This window comes from Haematobia irritans, chromosome 1, assembly GCF_050003625.1.
Source record: "Haematobia irritans isolate KBUSLIRL chromosome 1, ASM5000362v1, whole genome shotgun sequence".
Lineage (NCBI taxonomy): Eukaryota > Metazoa > Arthropoda > Insecta > Diptera > Muscidae > Haematobia > Haematobia irritans.
This window is the reverse complement of record NC_134397.1, coordinates 258,670,481-258,693,559: the sequence shown is the minus strand read 5'-3', so window position 1 is coordinate 258,693,559 and position 23,079 is coordinate 258,670,481. Positions and strand designations below refer to the sequence as shown.

At 31.2% G+C, this 23,079-nt stretch overlaps 1 protein-coding gene across 5 annotated transcripts in view; it reads left to right on the top strand.

Moving 5' to 3' along the window:
* Nucleotides 1–23,079, top strand: part of LOC142220942 (xaa-Pro aminopeptidase 2) — a 72,354-nt gene that overhangs the window by 17,071 nt on the left and 32,204 nt on the right. For 2 of the 5 annotated variants that reach the window (XM_075290411.1, XM_075290376.1), the window contains exon 2: nucleotides 19,793–20,403. In XM_075290411.1, the coding sequence (XP_075146526.1) occupies nucleotides 20,358–20,403 (46 nt within the window). In that variant the 5' untranslated portion in view covers nucleotides 19,793–20,357. The remainder of the gene's footprint in view (nucleotides 1–19,792; nucleotides 20,404–23,079) is intronic. The other 3 variants (XM_075290385.1, XM_075290394.1, XM_075290403.1) reach the window with 3 other exon arrangements.

Here is a 23,079-nt window from a genome sequence, read left to right as displayed (position 1 = left end):
GATCGGATGAAATATGCTTCTCTTAGAGGCTCCGCAAGCCAAATCTGGGGATCGGTTTATATGGGCGCTATATATAATTATGGACCGATGTGGACCAATTTTTGCATGGTTGTTAGAGACCATATACCAACACCATGTACCAAATTTCAGGCGGATCGGATGAAATTTGGTTCTCTTTTAGGCTCCGCAAGCCAAATCTGGGGATCGGTTTATATGGGGGCTATATATAATTATAGACCGATGTGGACCAATTTTTGCATGGTTGTTAGAGACCATATACAAACACCATATACCAAATTTCAGCCGGATCGGATGAAATGTGCTTCCGTTAGAGGCTCCACAAGCCAAATCTAAGGGTCCCTTTATATGGGGGCTATACTTAAAAGTGGACCGATATGGCCCATTTTCAATACCATCCGACCTACATCGATAACAACTACTTGTGCCAAGTTTCAAGTCGATAGCTTTTTTCGTTCGGAAGTTAGCGTGATTTCAACAGACGGACGGACGGACGGACGGACATGCTAAGATCGACTCAGAATTTCACCACTACCCAGAATATATATACTTTATGGGGTCTTAGAGCAATATTTCGATGTGTTACAAACGGAATGACAAAGTTAATATACCCCCATCCTATGATGGAGGGTATAAAAATAAAATTGGGTTATCGATCAATATATGAAGGCGTTGTTGGTCCGATATTAACCCCATTCTGCACTGAAAAAAATATTGTCGTGAGGTCAAAGATTTCATGTCTTTAAAATACGAATGCAAATTTTGCTTACCATAAAAGACGCATTTCTTTAGCATATAGTTTTTTTCCTTGACCAAAAGTCGATAAACTTTTCAATGAAGTCGTATTGTCCTTATAATTAAGTGGTTTGATTTAAAAATGGATATCATAACATGAAAGAAAAAATGTTTGGGCTAAGGTCAACTTGACTTTAATAATTCAGAAAAATATCTTTAAATTTAATGAAATTGTCTTTAAATTTGTTATCTTTTTGCATCTTGACTACAAAGCAAAAAATCGTTCAAATATAGAACATGTTTTTCAACACTTTATTTTAAAGACATTTTTTACTTGAAACACATCATAATTTCTACTAGAAGTCGAGTCTTAATTTGGAAAATAAAGTCGTCGTTAACTGGTTTTTAAAGGACTTTGATAGCATATGAAGAAAAAAAGCTGAAAAAGCGAAAAATTAAAATTTGCTTCCTAGGAGCAAGTACACAAAACCCGATTTTAAAAGAGAATTGTGTCTTAAAAGTATCCTTACTTGTATTCTCCGCTTCTTTGGCTTGGAATCAATACCAAATTTTTTAAAGTAAAGACAAAATCTTTGGAACCGAGTATGCTTTTTTTTCAGTGTATATATATGGGATATACTGTCCAAATCAGTAACGTAGGCACATGAGGAGGCAACTCTTCGAATCCTCACGATATAATTTCACAAAAATAGTAAAATGTCTAAGTAGAGTAAATTGTAAATTAGCGCTTGGGCCCCCAAATAAATGTCGTGGAATAAAGACGAGGAAATGTTTTTTTTTTAATATTTTGACCCATTCAAAGCCTTTTGTAAGAATGTAGGAATTAAAAAGAATTTCATATAAAACATGATTGCAAACCTGATTTATTAGATTGAATTCGAAAAATCTCCACAAAAATTGCCAAATTCGTGGAAATTACCCACCAAATCCCCACACAGAAAAAAATATCACCAAAATATTTCTAATTAAAAAGTTAATTGAGGTTGAACAAATTAATTGATACAATTAACTTTTTAATCAAGATAGAAATATTAAGTCAATTAAGTCGATGATTGGAAATTTAAAAAAATTTAATTAAAACATTAATTTATACAATTAACTTTTTAATCAAATTCGGAAGACTAAGTCAGTTAAAGAAAGTGATGAATATTTTTTAATTTTTAGTTAAAAATGTATTTCAAACAATCAATTGTTAATCCAAATAAAAACCAATTCAGAAAATAATTGAAAATAGTTGCATTTCTTAATTAAAAAATTATTTGAGTTTTGCAATCAACATCAATTAAATTTTTAATTGAATCAATTAAAAAATTAATTGAAATTTGCTAATGAAATCAATTAATATTTTAATCAAGAATTTTTTCTATGACCAATTAAAACTGTGATTGATACTATCATTTTCGTGATTGAAGACATTTCAATTAAAAAATTAATTGGATCAATTAATTTCGTGATTGAATCAAAAAAATTTTTTTTTGTGTGCAAGTACTCAAATCAAAACTTTCGTCCCCTATCCACGAAAAACTCCGATTGGGGGAAAATTCCCAGTACTGGCAACACTTCCCAGGAGGCTCATGATTTCAAGTGGATGAGGCTCCACAAGAGGCTCCGCAAACCAACTCTGAGGATTGGTTTATATAAATAAAGGTCCTATATGGACCAATTTTTACATGGTTGTTAGAGACCATATATTAATACCAAGTACCAAATTTCAACCAGATACGATTAAATTTACACTTCCATGAGGCTTCAAAAGCAGGGTTGGCCTGTCGCAAACTGTGACTTTTGTGACATACGTTTACGACGGTATAATACGTTGTCGCAAAAGTCGACAACAATGAATTTGCATCACTTCTTAAGTTGTGTACCGAATTCAGTGTTTTGGATGTGAATTAAAAAATTGGTGATATTTTGCCAAACAAATAATTTTTAATTTTTTTTGTGATATTTAATGCATTCTATCTGGAAAGGATTTAGCATTTTTCAACAATATTTAAATAATTTGCACCCTTTTAGTAATTATACCCTAAACCACATAGTGGTCAGGGTATAATAAGTTTGATCGGCCAAAAAATGTGCCTACCAGAAATATTGATTTTAGACCACATAAAATATATACCGATCGACTCAGAATCACCTCCTGAGTCGATCTAGCGCTTGGTGTCCGTCCGTCTGTCCATGTATTTGTTGTTCACAGGATTCCGGTCGCAATTATTAACCGATTTGGATGAAATTTGGTACAGGGTGTTTTTTGGGCACAAGGACGAACGCTATTGAATTTGGAAGAAATCGGATCAAATTTAGATATGGCTCCCATATATATGTATCGCCCGATTTCGACATATGGAGTCACGTTGCGCTTTTTTACTCACCGATCGTCATCAAATTTTGCACATAGTAAACTTTATGTCTGCAAAATTTTATCGAAATCGGTTCAGATTTAGATATAGCTCCCATATGTATGTATCGCCCGATTTTCCCAAATTTGGCCATAAAAACCTTATTTATTAAGCGATCTTACTCAAACTTGGCTTACTCTAATCTTTTATGGTACTGACAATATGTGCCAAAAATAATCGAAATCGGTTCAGATTTAGATATAGCTCCCATATAAATATATGTATCGCCCGATTTTGCCAAATTTGGCCGTAAAACCCTTATTTATCAACCGATAGTGCTCAAAGTTGGCTAAATATAATCTTCTATACCTCTTACTGTATATGCGCAACTTCATCGAAATCGGTTCAGATTTAGATATAGCTCCCATATATATGTATCGCCCGATTTTGCCAAATTTGGCCGTAAAACCCTTATTTATCAACCGATCGTAACCAAAGTTGGCTAAATGTAATCTTCTATAGCTCTAACTGTATGTGCGCAATTTCATCGAAATCGGTTCAGATTTAGATATAGCTCCCATATATATGTATCGCCCGATTTTGCCAAATTTGGCCGTAAAACCCTTATTTATCAACCGATCGTAACCAAGGTTGGCTAAATGTAATCTTCTATAGCACTAACTGTATGTGCAAAATTTCATCGAAATCGGTTCAAATTTAGATATAGCTCCCATATATATGTATCGCCCGATTTTGAAAAATTTGCCCCTAATAACCTTATTTTTGACCATAGGGGCCTCATTTACTAACTGATCGTACTCAAATTTTACACAATGTGACCTTCTGTGGTATCAATCATACCTGACAAATATTATACAAATTGGTTCAGATTTAGATATAGCTCCCATATATATCTTTAGCCCGATATGAACTTATATGGCCCCAGAAGGCAGATTTTTGGCCGAATTTGGTTGAAATTTTGCACCAGGAGTACAATTAGTAGTATAGTCAAGTGTGCAAAATTTGATTGAAATCGGTTCAGATTTAGATATAGCTCCCATATATATCTTTCGCCCGATATGGACTAATATGGTCCTAAAAGCCAGAGTTTTGGCCCAAATTGGTTGCAATTTTGCACAGGGAGTAGATTTAGCATTGTAGCTATGCGTGACAAATTTGGTTGAAATCGATTCAGATTTAGATATAGCTCCCATATATATCTTTCGCCCGATATGCACTTATATGGACCCAGAAGCCAGAGTTTTATCCCGATTAGCTTGAAATTTTGCACAAGGAGTACAATTGGTAGTATAGTCGGTTCAGATTTAGATATAGCTTTCATTTATATTTTTCGCCCGATATGGACTTATATGGCCCCAGAAGCCAGAGTGTTGGCCCAATTTGGTTGAAATTTTGCACTAGGAGTACAATTAGTAATATAGTCATGTGTACCAAATTTGATTGAAATCGGTTCAGATTTAGATATAGCTCTCATATATATGTTTTTCTGATTTCGACAAAAATGGTCAAAATACCAACATTTTCCTTGTAAAATCGCCACTGCTTAGTCGAAAAGTTGTAAAAATGACTCTAATTTTCCTAAACTTCTAATGCATATATATCGAGGGATAAATCATAAATAAACTTTTGCGAAGCTTCCTTAAAATTGCTTCAGATTGAAATGTTTCCCATATTTTTTTACTAAAACTGGGTTCCTCCCTAGTGCGTTAGCCAGCTTAAATTTTGAGTCTATAGATTTTGTAAAAGTCTATCAAATGCTGTCCAAATCGAGTGATATTTAAATGTGTGTATTTGGGACAAACCGTTATATATGTAGCACCCAACACATTTGACGGATGTGATATGGTATCGAAAATTTAGATCTACAAAGTGGTGCAGGGTATAATATAGTCGGCCCGCCCGACTTTAGACTTTCCTTACTTGTTTTTATACTGTTTTTAACCTATTTAAAAAAAATAATTTTTTTTTCATTAAAAATATGAAAAAAGCGAGGTATAAAAAAATTGAGTTAAAAGAATAAAGAACAACTTTGGAAGGACAGTTTTGGAAGTGCTTTTAAAGTTGTGTCTTTTTTGCTGGGATATATTATAAGCTAAATTTGAAGACACTCAATTTACACAATATTAAAGATAAATTTCTCTAGAATAAAGAACTTTTAATTAAAATAATAACTATATTACTTTTCTTTAAATTTTAGGGTAGAAAATGTTATATTTGTGTGCCACCATTAAAGTCACATGTCTTTTAAATAAAAAATCGTTAAAACAAATAAAAACATTTTTGGTATTAAGAAATAATTTTTAAATTAACTGCGATGTTGAATTTTTACATTTTTAAAGCTTCAAATATAGGCTAAGACTTGTTTTGAAGATTTTTGCATCGTTGCTTTAATTTAATTAAGAAAACGTTTTTTACTTTAAAGTATCTATTATAATTTGGATTTTTAAACTGACATTTAATTGTTCGTGAATAGCTATAGGTAATATATCGCAAAAACAGAATGAAAATTGTATAAATGAGATCTGTATCCGAATTTTAATTTTTAGAACTTAAATTTAAAGCTAGATAGTTAAAAAAATGCCTTTATTTTAAAGAAACAGCAAAAGGAAGAAAAGGTGCAGATTTTAGATTTTAAAATATAGATTTGATCTTTTTTTTATTATTTAATAAAATTTGGGTTTAATTTCAACAGGATTACGATTAGTGACCCAAATCGTAATCTTGTTGGAATTAAAACCTATCTACAAATATTTTCTAATTTATTACGAGAATTATTTGTATATCCATGTGCTTTATTATAATTTATTATCCATAATTGTTTAATTAGCAATTTCCTTGGCAAATTTTTCTCAGCAAAGATCATGTAATAATAAGATCAATAGCATCGGCTTTTTTGTTTTTCTATATAATTACAGATAGGAATTTGTATTTTGTGTTTTAGATGAAAAGACAATTAAAGTTGTACGTTATTATTTAATCAGTTGAAATTAATTGCCTTTGGCAAAATAAAAAAAAACACACAATGGCAATATTTACGGTTTCCATTGTTGGTTGTGCTTTCAGCGATGAAATAAAAACAGCATCAACTCATTGATCTTTTTCATTTCATTCATGGTAAATGAAAATAAAAAAAAAAAAACTAAAAACATTTCAATATCGCCAAACTAGATAACAACAAAAGTGTATAGTAGAACCAACAATTAGCGTAGGAAATACCAATAGAGATATCCAATCGCCTCTCGGAAATTTTCAATTAATTTAAGCTAAATGAAATTTTTTTTTTCAAAAAAAAAAAAAACACACACACACACAGATCGATAGATCCCACTGAGACTATAGGAAAGGGAGGCAAAATATGTATTAAATATGTGCATATTAAGCCTTGAAAATAGATTACATTCAGTCTACCAAAAACTAAAAAAGATAATCGCATTCTCCGGCAGCCAACCACACACATATATAAATGTCAATGTCGAATTGCAATGGAATTGCTTTTACCCTCTCTTCTACTACTAGAATTATTTTAAAATGTGGGCTAATTTGCTTTCTATACACATTTCTTTAAATATAGAAATGCTATAGTACATCGACAAAAAATATATAACAATAATATTTTCATTTAAAAAGTTGATTGAAAGTGAATATGTAATGAATTAAAAACAATTAACTGACAAAATGTATATTTTAACTAAATTAAAATATTAAGAATTTGATTGAATATATTAATTATCCCTATGCAAATTTTAATTAAATTAAAGAAAACAAGTATATACAGCAGTAAATTCGGCCGGGCCGAATTTTAAATGCCCACCACCATGTATAATAGTTTACTATGAAAACTCTTCGTCGTAGTGGGTTACTTGATAATATATATATATATATAATTGTAGGGGGTTTGATGACAAATCTTCTCCCAAACGAGCCAGCTTTAAAGATTCTACCTATGAAGACCAGATAAGATTCTGGATTTATGAGATCCAATTTTGTTAGAGTTTTAGAGAAAATATAAACATATCGTGTATATGTTGAAATTACGCCTTGATTTAAAATCTTAAATCTGTAGATTTTTCCGCATTTATTTAAATACGATGAGTAAAGTCTGGAACTTTTACTTTCAGTTTGAAGCAATTTTCATGATCAGTGCGCCTGCTATACCCTGTGTATTCTGTGTATTCTTTTTTGAGAAAATAAAAATAATTTTCGAGCGGAGAAATATATAAGTTGGCAATAAGCATTTAAATGGTTCTCAAATGCCGCAAACATGTTCTATTATTTAAATTATAGAATTTGAGACCATTATATGGTCAGGAAAATCATGTACCTGACCATTCAATTTTTTTACTTTTTTGCGGAGAAAAAAGTATTTTTATAAAGGGTGATTTGTTAAGAGCTTCATAACTTTTTTAAAAAAAAAAAACGCATAAAATTTGCAAAATCTCATCGGTTCTTTATTTGAAACGTTAGATTGGTCCATGACATTTACTTTTTGAAGATAATTTCATTTAAATGTTGACCGCGGCTGCGTCTTAGGTGGTCCATTCGGAAAGTCCAATTTTGGGCAACTTTTTCGAGCATTTCGGCCGGAATAGCCCGAATTTCTTCGGAAATGTTGTCTTCCAAAGCTGGAATAGTTGCTGGCTTATTTCTGTAGACTTTAGACTTGACGTAGCCCCACAAAAAATAGTCTAAAGGCGTCAAATCGCATGATCTTGGTGGCCAACTTACCGGTCCATATCTTGAGATGAATTGTTCTCCGAAGTTTCCCTCAAAATGGCCATAGAATCGCGAGCTGTGTGGCATGTAGCGCCATCTTGTTGAAACCACATGTCAACCAAGTTCAGTTCTTCCATTTTTGGCAACAAAAAGTTTGTTAGCATCGAACGATAGCGATCGCCATTCACCGTAACGTTGCGTCCAACAGCATCTTTGAAAAAATACGGTCCAATGATTCCACCAGCGTACAAACCACACCAAACAGTGAATTTTTCGGGATGCATGGGCAGTTCTTGAACGGCTTCTGGTTGCTCTTCACTCCAAATGCGGCAATTTTGCTTATTTACATAGCCATTCAACCAGAAATGAGCCTCATCGCTGAACAAAATTTGTCGATAAAAAAGCGGATTTTCTGCCAACTTTTCTAGGGCCCATTCACTGAAAATTCGACGTTGTGGCAGATCGTAAGTCTATTCATGATGAAATGTCAAAGCATACTGAGCATCTTTCTCTTTGACACCATGTCTGAAATCCCACGTGATCTGTCAAATACTAATGCATGAAAATCCTAACCTCAAAAGAATCACCCTTTAGTTTACGTATAGACATGTCTACAACCATTACATGGCCATAAAGACCATGTACATTGTTTTCGTGACCATTTAATTTTTTAATTTTTTTGCAGCGACAAGAATTTTATAAAAACATTGAGCAGGTACACACAATTTTCATTTTGCGCGTCAGTCGTGTGTTGATTGTTTCTAGGAATGGACGGAGAATACGGAATTATTGTGTTTTGTGTTAATTTATTTATTCAGAAATGGCACGTGGTTTTATGTGAATACAAAAAAGGAAAGTGTAATTGAAAAATTGTACCTGGTTTTTGTTCTGTATTTTGATATATGGTATAATTTATTTTTATTTGCAGTTACATGATGTCTGCGTTGGTACATTTGATGGGCACGAAGTAAATATGGAATGATTACTTATTGTTGAAATTGAACCAAACTAGATTGTGTAAAAATATGTGATGTTTGCTTGCACGACATTATAAATACAAATAAACAATGACTTAGTTTATAAATAAATAAAAACAAATAAATAAAGTTGATTTTGTGTTTTCTTTTCTCAAGTGGCGTCCTTTTTTCGACGACGAAAAAAGTTTTTTCATAAAAATCAAAACATTTTAGGCTGTGACCATGTTCCATGTTTAACTAGAAGAAAAACATTTTTGACGAATAACATAATATTTTAGATCGTGACCATTGTCTTTTAATGGAAACAAAATTCTTGTTATCAATATAATAACATTTTAGATGAGGACAATTGTATTTTTCTTAGAACCATGTTCACTGAGCCAACATGGTTGCAAGTTAAAATGTTACATGGTCGCCGCAAAAATAGCTGCTATCATATTATTTTGCTCTTCGAATATGATTGTGACAATCATGTTTCTTCTCTGCGTGTAGAGACAATCGTTGAATAAACGAAAACACTTTATAAGAAAAAGAAATTTCGTTTGTCTAAAATTTTATTATAGATTACTAATTTCCAGCAAATCGGATAAAAACTACGGATTCTAGAAACCCAAGAAATAAAGCCGGGAGATCGGTGTATATGGGGGCTATACCAAAACATGGACCGATAGGCACCATTTGCTACTCACATATTTGTGATCTTAAAATATCTCCAGATTTTCAATTTTAAACAAATCGGCCAGAAAATAAGTCTCTAGACGCCCAAGAAGTAAAAATCGAGAGATCAGTCTATATGGGGGTTATACCAAAATATGGGCCGATATACCTCAATTTCGGCACTCTTATTTGTGGTCTAAAAATACCTCTAGATTTCGAATTTCAGGCAAATCATGTAATAAATACAGTTTATTGTAGTTCAAGAATTTCAGGCAAAGCGGATGGTAAATATAGAAGCCCAAGAAGCAAAATGGGAGATCGGTCTATATGGGGGCTATACCCACAAATGGACCGATGGGCACCATTTTCGGCAATCCTTTTTATGGTCCCAAAAGAACTCTAGATTTTCAATTTCAGGAAAATCGGATAGAAAATATAGTTTCTAGAAGCCCAAGAAGCAAAATCGGGATATCGGTCTATATGGGGGCTATACCAAAACATGGACCGATGGGCACCATTTTCGGCACACCTTTTATGATCCTCAAATACCTCTATATTTCCTCTATATTTCAGGCAAATTGGATAAAAACTACGGTCCTACGGTCAACTATAGGCCCAAGACTCCAAATCGGGATGTTGGTTTATATGGGGGCTATATCAAAACATGGACCGATGCGGACCATTTTCGACACACCTCTTTATGGCCCCAAAATGCCTTTAGATTTTCAATTTCATACAAATCGGATAGAAAATTCTGTTTCTAGACGCGTAAGAAGCAAAATCGGGAGGTCGGTCTATATGGGAGCTATACCAAAACATGGACCGATATGGACCATTTTCGACAAACCTCTTTATAGTCCCACAATACCTCTAGATTTTTAATTTCAGGCAAATCGGATGGTAAATATAGTTTCTAGACGCCAAAGAAGCAAAATCGGGAGATCGGTCTATATGGGGGCTATATCATAAAATGGACCGATACGAACGATTTTCGACACACCTCCTTATAGTCCTAAAATACCTCTAGATTTTCAACTTCAGACAAATCGGATAGAAAATACTGTTTCTAGACGCCTAAGTAGCAAAATCGGGAGATCGGTCCATATGGGGGCTATACTAAAACATGGACCGATACGGACCATTTTCGAAACACCTCTTTATGGTCCCAAAATACCTCTAGATTTCCAATTTCAGGCAAATCTGATAAAAACTACGGTTTTTATAGGCCCAAGACCCCAAATCGGGAGGTCGGTTTATATGGGGACTATATAAAAACTTGGACCGATATAGCCCATCTTCGAACTTGACCTGCCTGCAAACAAAAAACTAATCTGTGCCAAATTGCAGGACGATAGCGCCATTATTGAAGCCTGTAGCGTGATTACAACAGACAGACAGACGGACAGACGGACAGACGGACATGCTTATATCGTCTTAGAATTTCTCCCTGATCAAGAATATATATACTTTATATAGTCGGAAATCGATATTTCGGTGTGTTACAAACGGAATGACAAACTTATTATATCCCCGTCACCATTTTATGGTGGTGGGTATAACAAGTATATATGGCCGTAAGTTCGGCCAGGCCGAATCTTATGTTCCCTCCACCATGGATAGCGTAGAAACTTCTACGAAAGACTGTCATCCACAATCGAATTACTTATGTTGTGGTATCTTAAATAGTTTTCTAAATTGTGAGTTAGTCCATACGTGGTATATATTAGACAAAAAAAGGTACATCCATAGAAAAAATCATGAACGGCGTTGTCATTTTGAAACGATCCGTTCATGAAAATGAATCGACACACATGTGCTGTCAAACTGAGAACAGATGGGGACAATCTGACAACGTAAAAATGACACCATAAGTTTTCAAAACAACAACCAGCGTTCATGATCTGAAAACGTAATGGTTACGAATTTATAAACAAAATTAAAAAAAGATTTCCCCTACCGTGACTCGAACCTGTGTTGCCTGCACGATACACGTTAACAGTCGCCTTAGCACATTGCACCAACGGCGGAGTTGACATAACAACGTCTAACGATTATTTTAAGACATTTCATGACCAAAGAAAAACGAATGCCGTTCATGAAATCGTGAACGCCCGTGGACGAAATCGTGAACATTCCGTTTTGATTTTTTGTGAACGTTTCCGTTTCATTTTGACAACGTCCGTTCACGATTGTGAAACGCAATTTTTTCTATTAGTGTATGTGTAGGTAAGTCTACAAATAATTACTAATCGATATGGACTTTTGCACGGTACGTAGAGAGCCAGAATTGAAATATGGGGGTCGCTTTTATGGGGGCTATATGCAATTATGAACTTGATATGGGCCAATTTTTGTGTGATTGGGGATCGATTTATCTGAGGGCTATATATAACTATAGACCGATATGAACCTAGTTAGGCATGGTTGTTAACGGCCATATACTAGCACAATGTACCAAATTTCAACTGACTCGGATGAAATTTGCTCTTGCAAATGGCTCCAAAACCAAATCTCGTGATCGGTTTATATGGGGGCTATATATGATTATGGACTGATATGGACCACTTTTGGCATATTGTTAAATACCACATACTACCATCACGTACTAAATTTCAACCACATCGGATGAATTTTGCTTCTCCATAAGGCACCGGAGGTCAAATCTTGGGATCGGTTTATAAGGAGCTATATAATTATGGACTGATATGAACCAATTCCTGCATGGTTGTTGGATACCATATACTAACATGACGTACCAAATTTCAACCGAATCGGATGAATTTTGCACTTCCAAAGGGCTCCGGAGGTCAAATCTGTGGATCGGTTTATATGGGGGCTATATATAATTATGGACCGATTTCGACCAATTCTTGTATTGGTGTTTGAGGCCAAATATAAACACCACGTACCAAATTTCAACTGAATCAGATGAATTTTGGTCTTCCAAGAGGCTCCGGAGGTCAAATCTGGTGATCGGTTTATATGGGGGCTATATATAATTATAGATCTATGTTGACCAATTTTTGCACGGTCATTAGAGACCATATACTAACACCATGTACCAAATTTGAGCCCCATCGGATGAAATTTGCTTCTCTTTTTGAGGCTCCGCAAGTCAAATTTGGGGATCGGTTTATATGGGGGCTATATATAATTATGGAATGATGTGGACCAATTTTTGCATAGTTGTTAGAGACCTTATACCAACACCATGTACCAAATTTGGGCCCCATCGGATGAAATTTGCTTCTCTTAGAGGCTCCGCAAGCCAAATCGGGGGATCGGTTTATATGGGGGCTATATATAATTATGGACCGATGTGGACCAATTTTTGCATGGTTGTTAGAGACCATATACTAACACCATGTACCAAATTTCAGCCGCAAACACCGCTCAGAATCATCAACACTTTGTTGTTTTTGGTCAAATGTGAGCTCGCGCGGCACCCATTTTGCACAGAGCTTCCGCATATCCAAATATTGACGAATGATATGACCAACACGTTCCTTTGATATCTCTAAGGCCTCTGCTATCTCGATCAACTTCATTTTACGGTCTTTCAAAATAATTTTGTGGATTTTTTTGATGTCGGTAACCACCTCTTTCGGGCGTCCACTGCGTTCACCGTCCTCCGTGCTCATTTCACCACGCTTGAATTTTGCATATCAATCAATTATTGTTGATTTCCCTGGGGCAGAGTCCGGAAACTCATTATCAAGCCAAGTTTTTGCTTCCACCGTATTTTTCCCCTTCAGAAAACAGTATTTTATCAAAACACGAAACACCTTTTTTCCACTTTTTTCACAATAACAAAAGTTGCTTCACAAAAGACGCTCTATTTCATAAACTAATTGACTTACAGATGTCAAATTTTGACACGAATCATTTGGAGGTTGGTACTATATAAAAATAATATGCATTTAATACTAGCGACGCCATCTATATGTCAGACCGGGGTCTTATCAGCCAACCTGTTATGTATTAACCGGTTTTGCCAAATTTGGCTATAAATTCCTTATTTATTAACCAATCTTACTCAAAGTTGGCCAAACCTAATCTTCTATAGTACTTACTATATGTGCAAAAAATTATCGAAATCGGTTCAGATTTAGCTATAGATCCCATATATATGCATCGACCGATTTTCCCAAATTTGCCCATAATACCCTTATTTATAAACCGATCTTACTCAAAGTTGGCCTACTCTTATATTTTATAGTACTAATTATATCTGCCAAAAATCATGAAAATCGGTTCAGATTTAGATATAGCGCCCATATATAGACATCGCCCGATTTTCGGAAATCTGGTCATAATAGCCTTATTTATTAAGCGATCTTACTGAAATTTAGCAAAAAGTAACTTTCTGTGGTAGCAACCAAACCTGCAAAATATCATCGGAATCGGTTCTGATTTAGATGTACCTCTCATATATATGTAGCGACCGATTTTGAAAAATTTCCCCTAATAAACTTATTTTGACCACCATTCATTCATTTTCGACTTCATTTGTTAACTGATCATATTCAAATTTAGCACAAGGTAACCTTCTGTGGTATCAACCAAACTTGGAAAATTTCATCCAAATCGGTTCAGATGTAGATATAGCTCCCATATATGTACATCGCTCGATTTTCTTAAATTTTGGCCATAAGACACTTATTTACTAACTAATGGTACTCAAATTTCTAATATTGAAGTATTAGCCGATCATAGTTAGACTTACATGTAGCTCTTACATACATATATTTCCCAAGTTTCACAAAATGTGATTTATTAACCACACTAATTTAGCTATTTCCTCTTTTTTAATAATGGACTCAATATTAATGGCATACTAACTCTGTAGGTTCAGAACCAACTATATCTCCTAATATCAGACATTTCTGTTCAGATTGTGATACAACTCCTATGAACATGTACCCCTTAATGTTCTTAAATATGGAAATGCGGTTTATGCTCCAAACCTATACCAATAATACCCCACAAATGGATATGTTTATTAATTCAGTAGGGGTGGTTTAGGGTATGATATAGTCGACCCCATCCGACTTTCTACTTTACTCACTTGTTTTGCTTATGGCCCTCCTTAAAAAATCATTTTTTTATGTGTATTTAATTTGTAATAATTTTTTTTTATTTTTTCAAATTCTCACCCGAATTATTTCTAAGTGTATGTGAAAATCTGTTTAACATTCAATAAATTGCCAAAAGCAATAATTCATTTGGAATGGCAATTCAATGAGTGGGCGCTCCATTAGAATAATCTAATACTGCGTCATATTTATATAAAATTTAATTTCATTTCGATTCATTTCATTGCAGTAGCCAGAAAAAGCAAAAACAACAATAATTTCTATTTTGGCTTTGAATATCGAGTGTAGTGCACCATAACCACCACCAACAAATCGTACATTGCATTTTGAGACTTTGTGTGGTTGGGTTGGTTGGTTGTTTGGTTGGGGTACACTTAATATTTTAATTATCTACCATGCCTTTTAAGGAGATCATAGCCCCGTTATTACCACCCAAGTGCTTGTGTGTGAGGTTTTGTGTCACTACACAAAGTTCAAGCCTTTTTGTAAGGCCATGATATTGTATGCTGATGGTACTCAAAGTATCCTCTTGCCCCTTTCTATGGTAAAAAAGAAACATTTGGAATGCCTTGAAGTGTATACTATAATTTTTTCTACTATAATGTCAATGAAGAGTGGGAGGATTTTTGGTTTTTCATTGGTTGTGGGTTGGGAATGTCTTCCTTTATTATTGTTATTACCCAGTTTGATGATTTGCCACTTTGGATTGGCAAATTTAGATATTTTGTGTTAGCTTGAATTGCTAATGCCTGACACGCGACAACAATTTTTCAATTGTTTTATTCAAGGTGTGATAATTTGCAAAATGCAATTGATATTCTAAATAGGGTGGCTCGTGGTAATAGAAACAAGTTCCATTTTAGTTATTTTTGTGAGATTGTGGTTAGCACTGGAAAAAAATATTGATGTAATATGAAAGATTGTGCAGCCTAAATTTGAAGACCCCGATATTAAAGACAAATTTCTTTAAAATAAATAAATTTTAATCGCATGTCTGTGAAGTAAAGTAAATTTCCCTTAAAATACAGAAAAATATTGTTGAGTTTAAAAAAATAATTTTTAAATTAACTGAAATATTTAAACTTTGGATTAAAGATAAAAAGTCTGCAAATATTTTTATTATTTTGTTTTTTAGGGTTTTTCATATTTGGTTTAAATTTTTTATTGAAATTAAGAAAACAAACTAAATTGAAGTACACTCAAAAAAAAATGAACACTTTACACTTTACAGCCAATTTAATACTATTTTAGTTTATGAAATTATTATGTTTTGATAAGGTTGTCTTCACTTTAATAATTTTTTGCGTACGTTAGTTAAATGCACTAAAAGAGGGGGAAATTATTCAAAATAATGTATAAAGATTTATTAAATTCGTGTCGCCCACAAAATAATTCAGAATTTCTTTAAATTTGTAAATTTTACCAAAATTTACAAATTTTGGTAAAATACTAGACATTTTTGCAAAATTTTAACTCCAATTTGTTCTTTCAAAATAATATAATTTTCTTTAATAATAAAAAAAATAATTTTCTAAAACATCCAAATTTTTCCTTCTTGTGGTTTGACTGTTTTTTGAGCGTAACATATCTGGTCTGTTTTGGATTTTTATACCCTGCGCCACACTGTGGAACAGGGTATTATAAGTTAGTGCATATGTTTGCAACACCCAGTAGGAGACGAGATAGACACATGGTGTCTTTGGCAATAATACTCAGGGTGGATCCCTGAGTCGATCTAGCTATGTCCGTTCGTCTGTCTATGAACACATTTTTGTTATCAAAGTCTAGGTCGCAGTTTAAGTCCAATCGCCTTCAAATTTGGCACAAGTTCCTGTTTTAGGTCAGAATTTGGAAGAAATTCAGATTTAGATATAGCTCCCATATATATATATATATATATATATATATATATATATATATATATATATATATATATATATATATATATATATATATATATATATATATATATATATATATATATATATATATATATATATATATATATATATATATATATATATATATATATATATATATATATATATATATATATATATATATATATATATATATATATATATATATATATCTTTCGCCCGGTTTTCCGTCATATGACCACAGGGGTCAAAGTTGTACTCCGATTTACGTGAAATTTTGCACAGAGAGTAGAATTATAATACTGAGTACACAGAAAAAAAATTTCCGTAGATAAACTAACGTTAAATTTAACTTATTTTTATTGGAAAAAATTATTTGCTTATAGTTAAATTTTATTATTTTTATCGAAATTTTCCACAGCTTAATGAAATCTTACTTTTTTTAAGTCTGTCTCAAAAAAATTTATGAACTAAACGTGAGTATAAAGTTCAATGACCGTACACATAAGTTCAATATGAACTAAAGCAAAAGAAGATTTCCGTACGATTCCCAAAAATAGTAAGAATGAATGATTTTCTTTTTTATTTTAGTTAATTTCTTCTTCTATAAGATGATATAATTTCGTTAACTGCACTTAAAAAGTACAACAGGGCATTAAAATTTCCTATTTTTAACCAGGGCTGTGGAGCCGGAGTCTTGGAGTGGAAGTCTGAATATTTTGCTGGAGTCGGAGTCGTAAAAATTTTGCTCGACTCCGACTCCGGCTAAACCAAATTTTTTAAAACACTTCACATTTTTGTAACTAAGCAAGTTTTTTTTATGCAAATTAGTTTCCATTGCCTTATTCATTCGATCAATGTACAGCATGATTGTAAATGAAAATCAACTTCCAATTACGTCTATCTTTTTATTTTTCCTAGAATGTTAGACTAGCAGATGGGCTGGATCGATCTATTTTAATGCCCATATCAATTTATTTGAAATATTTCGAACAATAGAAATTATTTTTTTTTAAATTTTATTTTAAGGCCATATACATGTTGAATATTGACAGAATTTTTTTTCAAAGTTGTTTTTGATAGAAAATTTTGTCAAAATGTTATTTCTATAAAAAGTTTTGTCAAAATTTTTTCAAAGTTGTTTTTATAGAAAATTTTTTTCAAAATGTTATTTCTATAAAAAGTTTTGTCAAAATTTTATTCCTATAACAAATTTTGTCAAAATTTTATTTCTATAAAAATTTTTATTACTATAGAAATATTCTTTTCTAAAGAAAATTTAGTCAAAATTTAATTTCTATAGAAAATTGAGTCAAAATGTTGTTTCTATAGAATATTTTGCAAAATTTTATTTCTATAGAAAATTTTGCAAAATATTGTTTGTTACACAAAAATTTTTTCAAAATTTTATTTCTATTGATAATTTTATTTCTATAAAAATTTAAGTCAAAATTGTATGGTAATAGATTTTTTTATTAGAAAATTTGGTCAACATTTTATTTCTATAAAAAACTTTGTCAAAATTTTATTTCTATAGAAACTTTAGTAAAAATTTTGTTTTTGTAGAATATTTTGCAGAATTTTATTTACTACACAAAAATGTTTCTAAAATTGTATTTTTATTGGTTATTTTTTCAAAATTTTATTCCTATAAGAAAAAATTGTCAAATTTTATTTCTATAGCAAATTTTCTCAATTTTTTTTTACTGATGCTCACTGATACTCACTGCTATAAAAAATGTATTCAAAATTTTATTACTATAGAAATATTTTTTTCTATATAAAATTTAATCAAAATTTTATTTCTATAGAAAAGTTTGTCAAAATTTTGTTTCTATAGAATATTTTGCAAAATTTTATTTCTATAAAAAATTGTGCAAAATTTTATTTCTATAAAAATTTTATTCAACATTTTATTTCCATATATTTGGTCAAAATTTGATTTCTATAGAAAATTTTGCCATAATTGTATTTCTATAGAAAATTTAGTCAAAATTTTGTTTCTGTAGAAAATTTTGCAAAATTTTATTTCTATATAAAATTTTGCAAATTTTTATTTACTAGACAAACATTTTCCCAAAATTTTATGCTCACTGATACTCACTGCTAAGTCGAAAAACTTATAGAAATGACTCAAATTTTCAAATTTTTCAATGAATGAATCATAAATGCATTTTTGCGAAATTGTGTAAACAATTATAAAATCGCCACTGCTAAGTCGAAAACTTTTAAAAGTGACTCAAATTTTCCTTTATTTCTAATACCAATATTGTCAGATTTATAGGTACGTATTTGGGACAAAAACCTTTATGTATAGCATCCGAAAAGCAAACTAAAGTTTAGGATCCGCAGTTTACGAAATAGTAAAGACAAATTTCCATAAAAAAATGAAATTTTACTACATATTATTACAAAAATTGTTCGAGCTTATTGAACAGGAAGATTAAGGGAAATGATACTATTAAGATACTGAAAATAAAATGCCAGATATCAATCTCGCAAACCTGTCTTTTATTACTGGACACTAGTATAAGCTGTATTATAGATGCAATAGTATTTTATCGAGAACATCTCATCGGTATGGACAGGTTGCAATCCATTTTCAAATATTGTTTGCTTAATTTAACAAATTTTCATATATTTATGTTGATTTTCTTACTATTATATCTACATTATTTGACCTATAGTGCGAATGAGTAATTTTAAAATTGGGACATGTTTGCGTATGCCTAATATTAATGTGATTCCATGTTATTCATACGCTATGTATTTCAAACTTAAAGGATTTCAAAGAAAAACTTATATATATATATATATATATATATATATATATATATATATATATATATATATATATATATATATATATATATATACATATATATATATTTATATATATTTATATATATATATATATATATATAAATATATATATATATATATATATATATATATATATATATATATATATATATATATATATATATATATATATATATATATATATATATATATATATATATATATATATATATATATATATATATATATATATATATATATATATATATATATATATATATATATATATATATATATATATATATATATATATATATATATATATATATATATATATATATATATATATATATATATATATATATATATGTGTGTGTGTGTGTGTGTGTGTGTGTGTGTGTGATCGAATCTACGCTTCAAGATTTTAATGTATTACAAAATTAATAATTGCAAATTTTATACATTTATTATAAAAAAATATAACATATTACTTTATAAACTATCACTTTATAATCCCAATTAAATGCTTTTAGAATAGAAGTGCAGTGAACCCTGAAAAAAAAAACCTCCCCAATTTAAATGAAATTGCGGAAACTGTGATATTCGAAACACCAGATGTTACTACGGGAAATGCAATTGCAAGCACATAGAATTGTATAAATCTGCGTAACGTTAATGAATGAAGCAAAAAAGTGAATGGGCGAAGTGAAACACCAACATGATAATTGAAATATTAAAATAGAAAGAAATGAAAGAATTATTGAAATAAATAAAACCAACCATTAAGGCGTGAAAATCTAATTGAAATTCAAATATCAACAAGAGAAATATCGAAAACCAACACTTGAGTATCAGTTTAATTGAAAATTTTACGTTGGTTCTTTCTTTTTTTGTTTTTGCTCTAAGGAAATACAAACGTTTTGTTTTTATGCAACATAAATTTTCTATTGCACACTAGTCTATATTAATTCAACAAGGAAATCATCAGTCAGCATCAATAACTCGACATCAGTGAAAGAATCTACGGGAAATAATATTTTGTGGAAATAAAAATAATTTTAAATAAAATAAAAACAAAACTCAACATAGCTGCCTAAAATGACGAAAGCTAAATGGATTTGGTATTTGCCATTGACGATATTCGGTGAGTAAAAACAAACACAAATTTGCAATATGTTTACCATTTAATGTTCATGTATTTATGGCCTTTCGATTTATGTTTTATTTTTGTATTTTTATACCCTTCACCACTACTGTGGTACAGGGTATAATAAGTTTGTGCATTTGTATGTAACGCCAAGAAGGAAAAGTCTGAGACCCATCGTTTAGTATACCGATCGTCTTAGAATTAAATTCTGAGTCTATTTAGCGATGTCCGTCTGTCTGTCTGTCTGTCTGTCTGTCTGTCTGTCTGTCTGTCTGTCCGTCCGTCTGTCTGTTGATGTATTTTTGTGTGCAAAGTACAGCTCGCAGATTTAGTCCGATTGTCCTAAAATTTGGTATAGGGTCCTGTTTCGGCTCAAAGACGATCCCTATTGATTTTGGAAAAAATCGGTTCAGATTTAGATATAGCTGCCATATATATTTTTCACCGATCTGGTCATAATTGGCGTGTATATCAACCGATCTTCCTCAAATTCCGTACATCCGAATATTTTATGACTCCCGAAAAACTTGCAAAATATCAGCCAAATCGGTTCAGATTTAGATATAGCTCCCATATATAGCTTTCGCCCGATTTACACTCATTTGCCCACAGAGGCCAATTTTTTGCTCCGATTTAGTTGAAATTTTGCACAGGGGGTAGAATTAGCATTGTAGCTATGCGTGTCTAATTTGGTTGAAATCGGTTCAGATTTAGATATAGCTCCCGTATATAGTTTTCGCCCGATTTACACTCAAATGACCACAGAGGCCAATTTTTTGCTCCGATTTAGTTGAAATTTTGCACAGGCAGTATAATTGGCATTGTAGCTATGCGTGCCAAATTTGGTTGAAATCGGTTCAGATTTAGATATATCTCCCATATATAGCTTTCGCCCGATTTACACTCATATGACCACAGAGGCCAATTTTTAACTCCGATTTAGTTGAAATTTTGCAGAGGGAGTAGAATTAGCATTGTAGCTATGCGTGCCAAATTTGGTTGACATCGGTTCAGATTTAGATTTAGCTCCCATATATATGTTTTTCTGATTTCGACAAAAATGGTCAAAATACCAACATTTTCCTTGTAAAATCGCCACTGCTTAGTCGAAAAGTTGTAAAAATGACTCTAATTTTCCTAAACTTCTAATACATATATATCGAGCGATAAATCATAAATAAACTTTTTCGAAATTTCCTTAAAATTGCTTCAGATTTAAACGTTTCCCATATTTTTTTACTAACATTGTGTTCCACCCTAGTGCATTAGCCGACTTAAATTTTGAGTCTATAGATTTTGTAGAAGTCTATCAAATTCTTCCAGATCGAGTGATATTTAAATGTATGTATTTGGGACAAACCTTTATATATAGCCCCCAACACATTTGACGGATGTGATATGGTATCGAAAATTTAGATCTACATATTGGTGCAGGGTATAATATAGTCGGCCCCGCCCGAGTTTAGACTTTCCTTACTGGTTTTTTACTAACATTGTGTTCCACTCTAGTGCATTAGCCGACTTAAATTTTAAGTCTGTAGATTTTGCAGAAGTCTATCTAATTCGGTCCAGATCGAGTGATATTTAAATGTATGTATTTGGGACAAACCTTTATATATAGCCCCCAACATATTTGACGGATGTGATATGGTATCGAAAATTTAGATCTACAAAGTGGTGCAGGGTATAATATAGTCGGCCCCGCCCGACTTTAGACTTTCCTTACTTGTTTTATTTAATATTCGATTGATTTCTTGTTTGGTAAACTGCCATACATTTTCGAAAGACAAATAGTCACTACGAACAGATGGCCGAATATTTCCTTTATGATTGAAAAAAGGGTGTCCATATTGGAATGTTATTTAATTTGCATTCAAATTTTGCAAAATATTTCTCTCCAACACAGAGGTACTTCACAAACTTTCTATAGAAATAAAATTTTGAGAAAATTTTCTATATAAATAAAATTTGGAGAAAATGTTCTATATAAATAAAATTTGTACAAAATGTTCTATATAAATGAAAGTTTTACGAAATTTTCTATAGAAATAAATTTTGAAACATTTTCTATAGAGAAAAACTATTTTAGAAAATTTTCTGTACAAATAAAATTTAGTCAAAATTGTCTATAGAAATAAAAATTTGTCAAAATGTTTATAGAAAAAAAACTTGACAAACGTTTTTATAGCAATACAATTTTGAAAAAAAATTCTATAGAAATATAATTTTGACAAAATTTTCTTTAGAAATAATATTTTAGCAAAATTTTCTTTAGAAATAAAATTTTGACAAAATATTCTATAGAAATAAAATTTTTTGACAAAATTTTCAATGGAAATAAGATTTTGACAAAATTTTCCATAGAACTAAAATCTTGAGAAAATTTTCTATAGAAATAAAGCTTTGAGAAAATAAAATGTTGGCAAAAATTTTTATAGAAATACAATGTTAAGAAAATGTTTAATAAAATAAAATTTAAGAAAATTTTTAATAAAATAAAATTTTAATAGAATTTTTAATAAAATAAAATTTTAAGAAAATTTTTAATACAATAAAATTTTAAGAAAAATTTTAATAAAATAAAATTTTAATAAAATTTTTAATAAAATAAAATTTTAAGAAAAATTTTAATAAAATAAAATTTTGAAAAAATTTTAATAAAATAAAATTTTG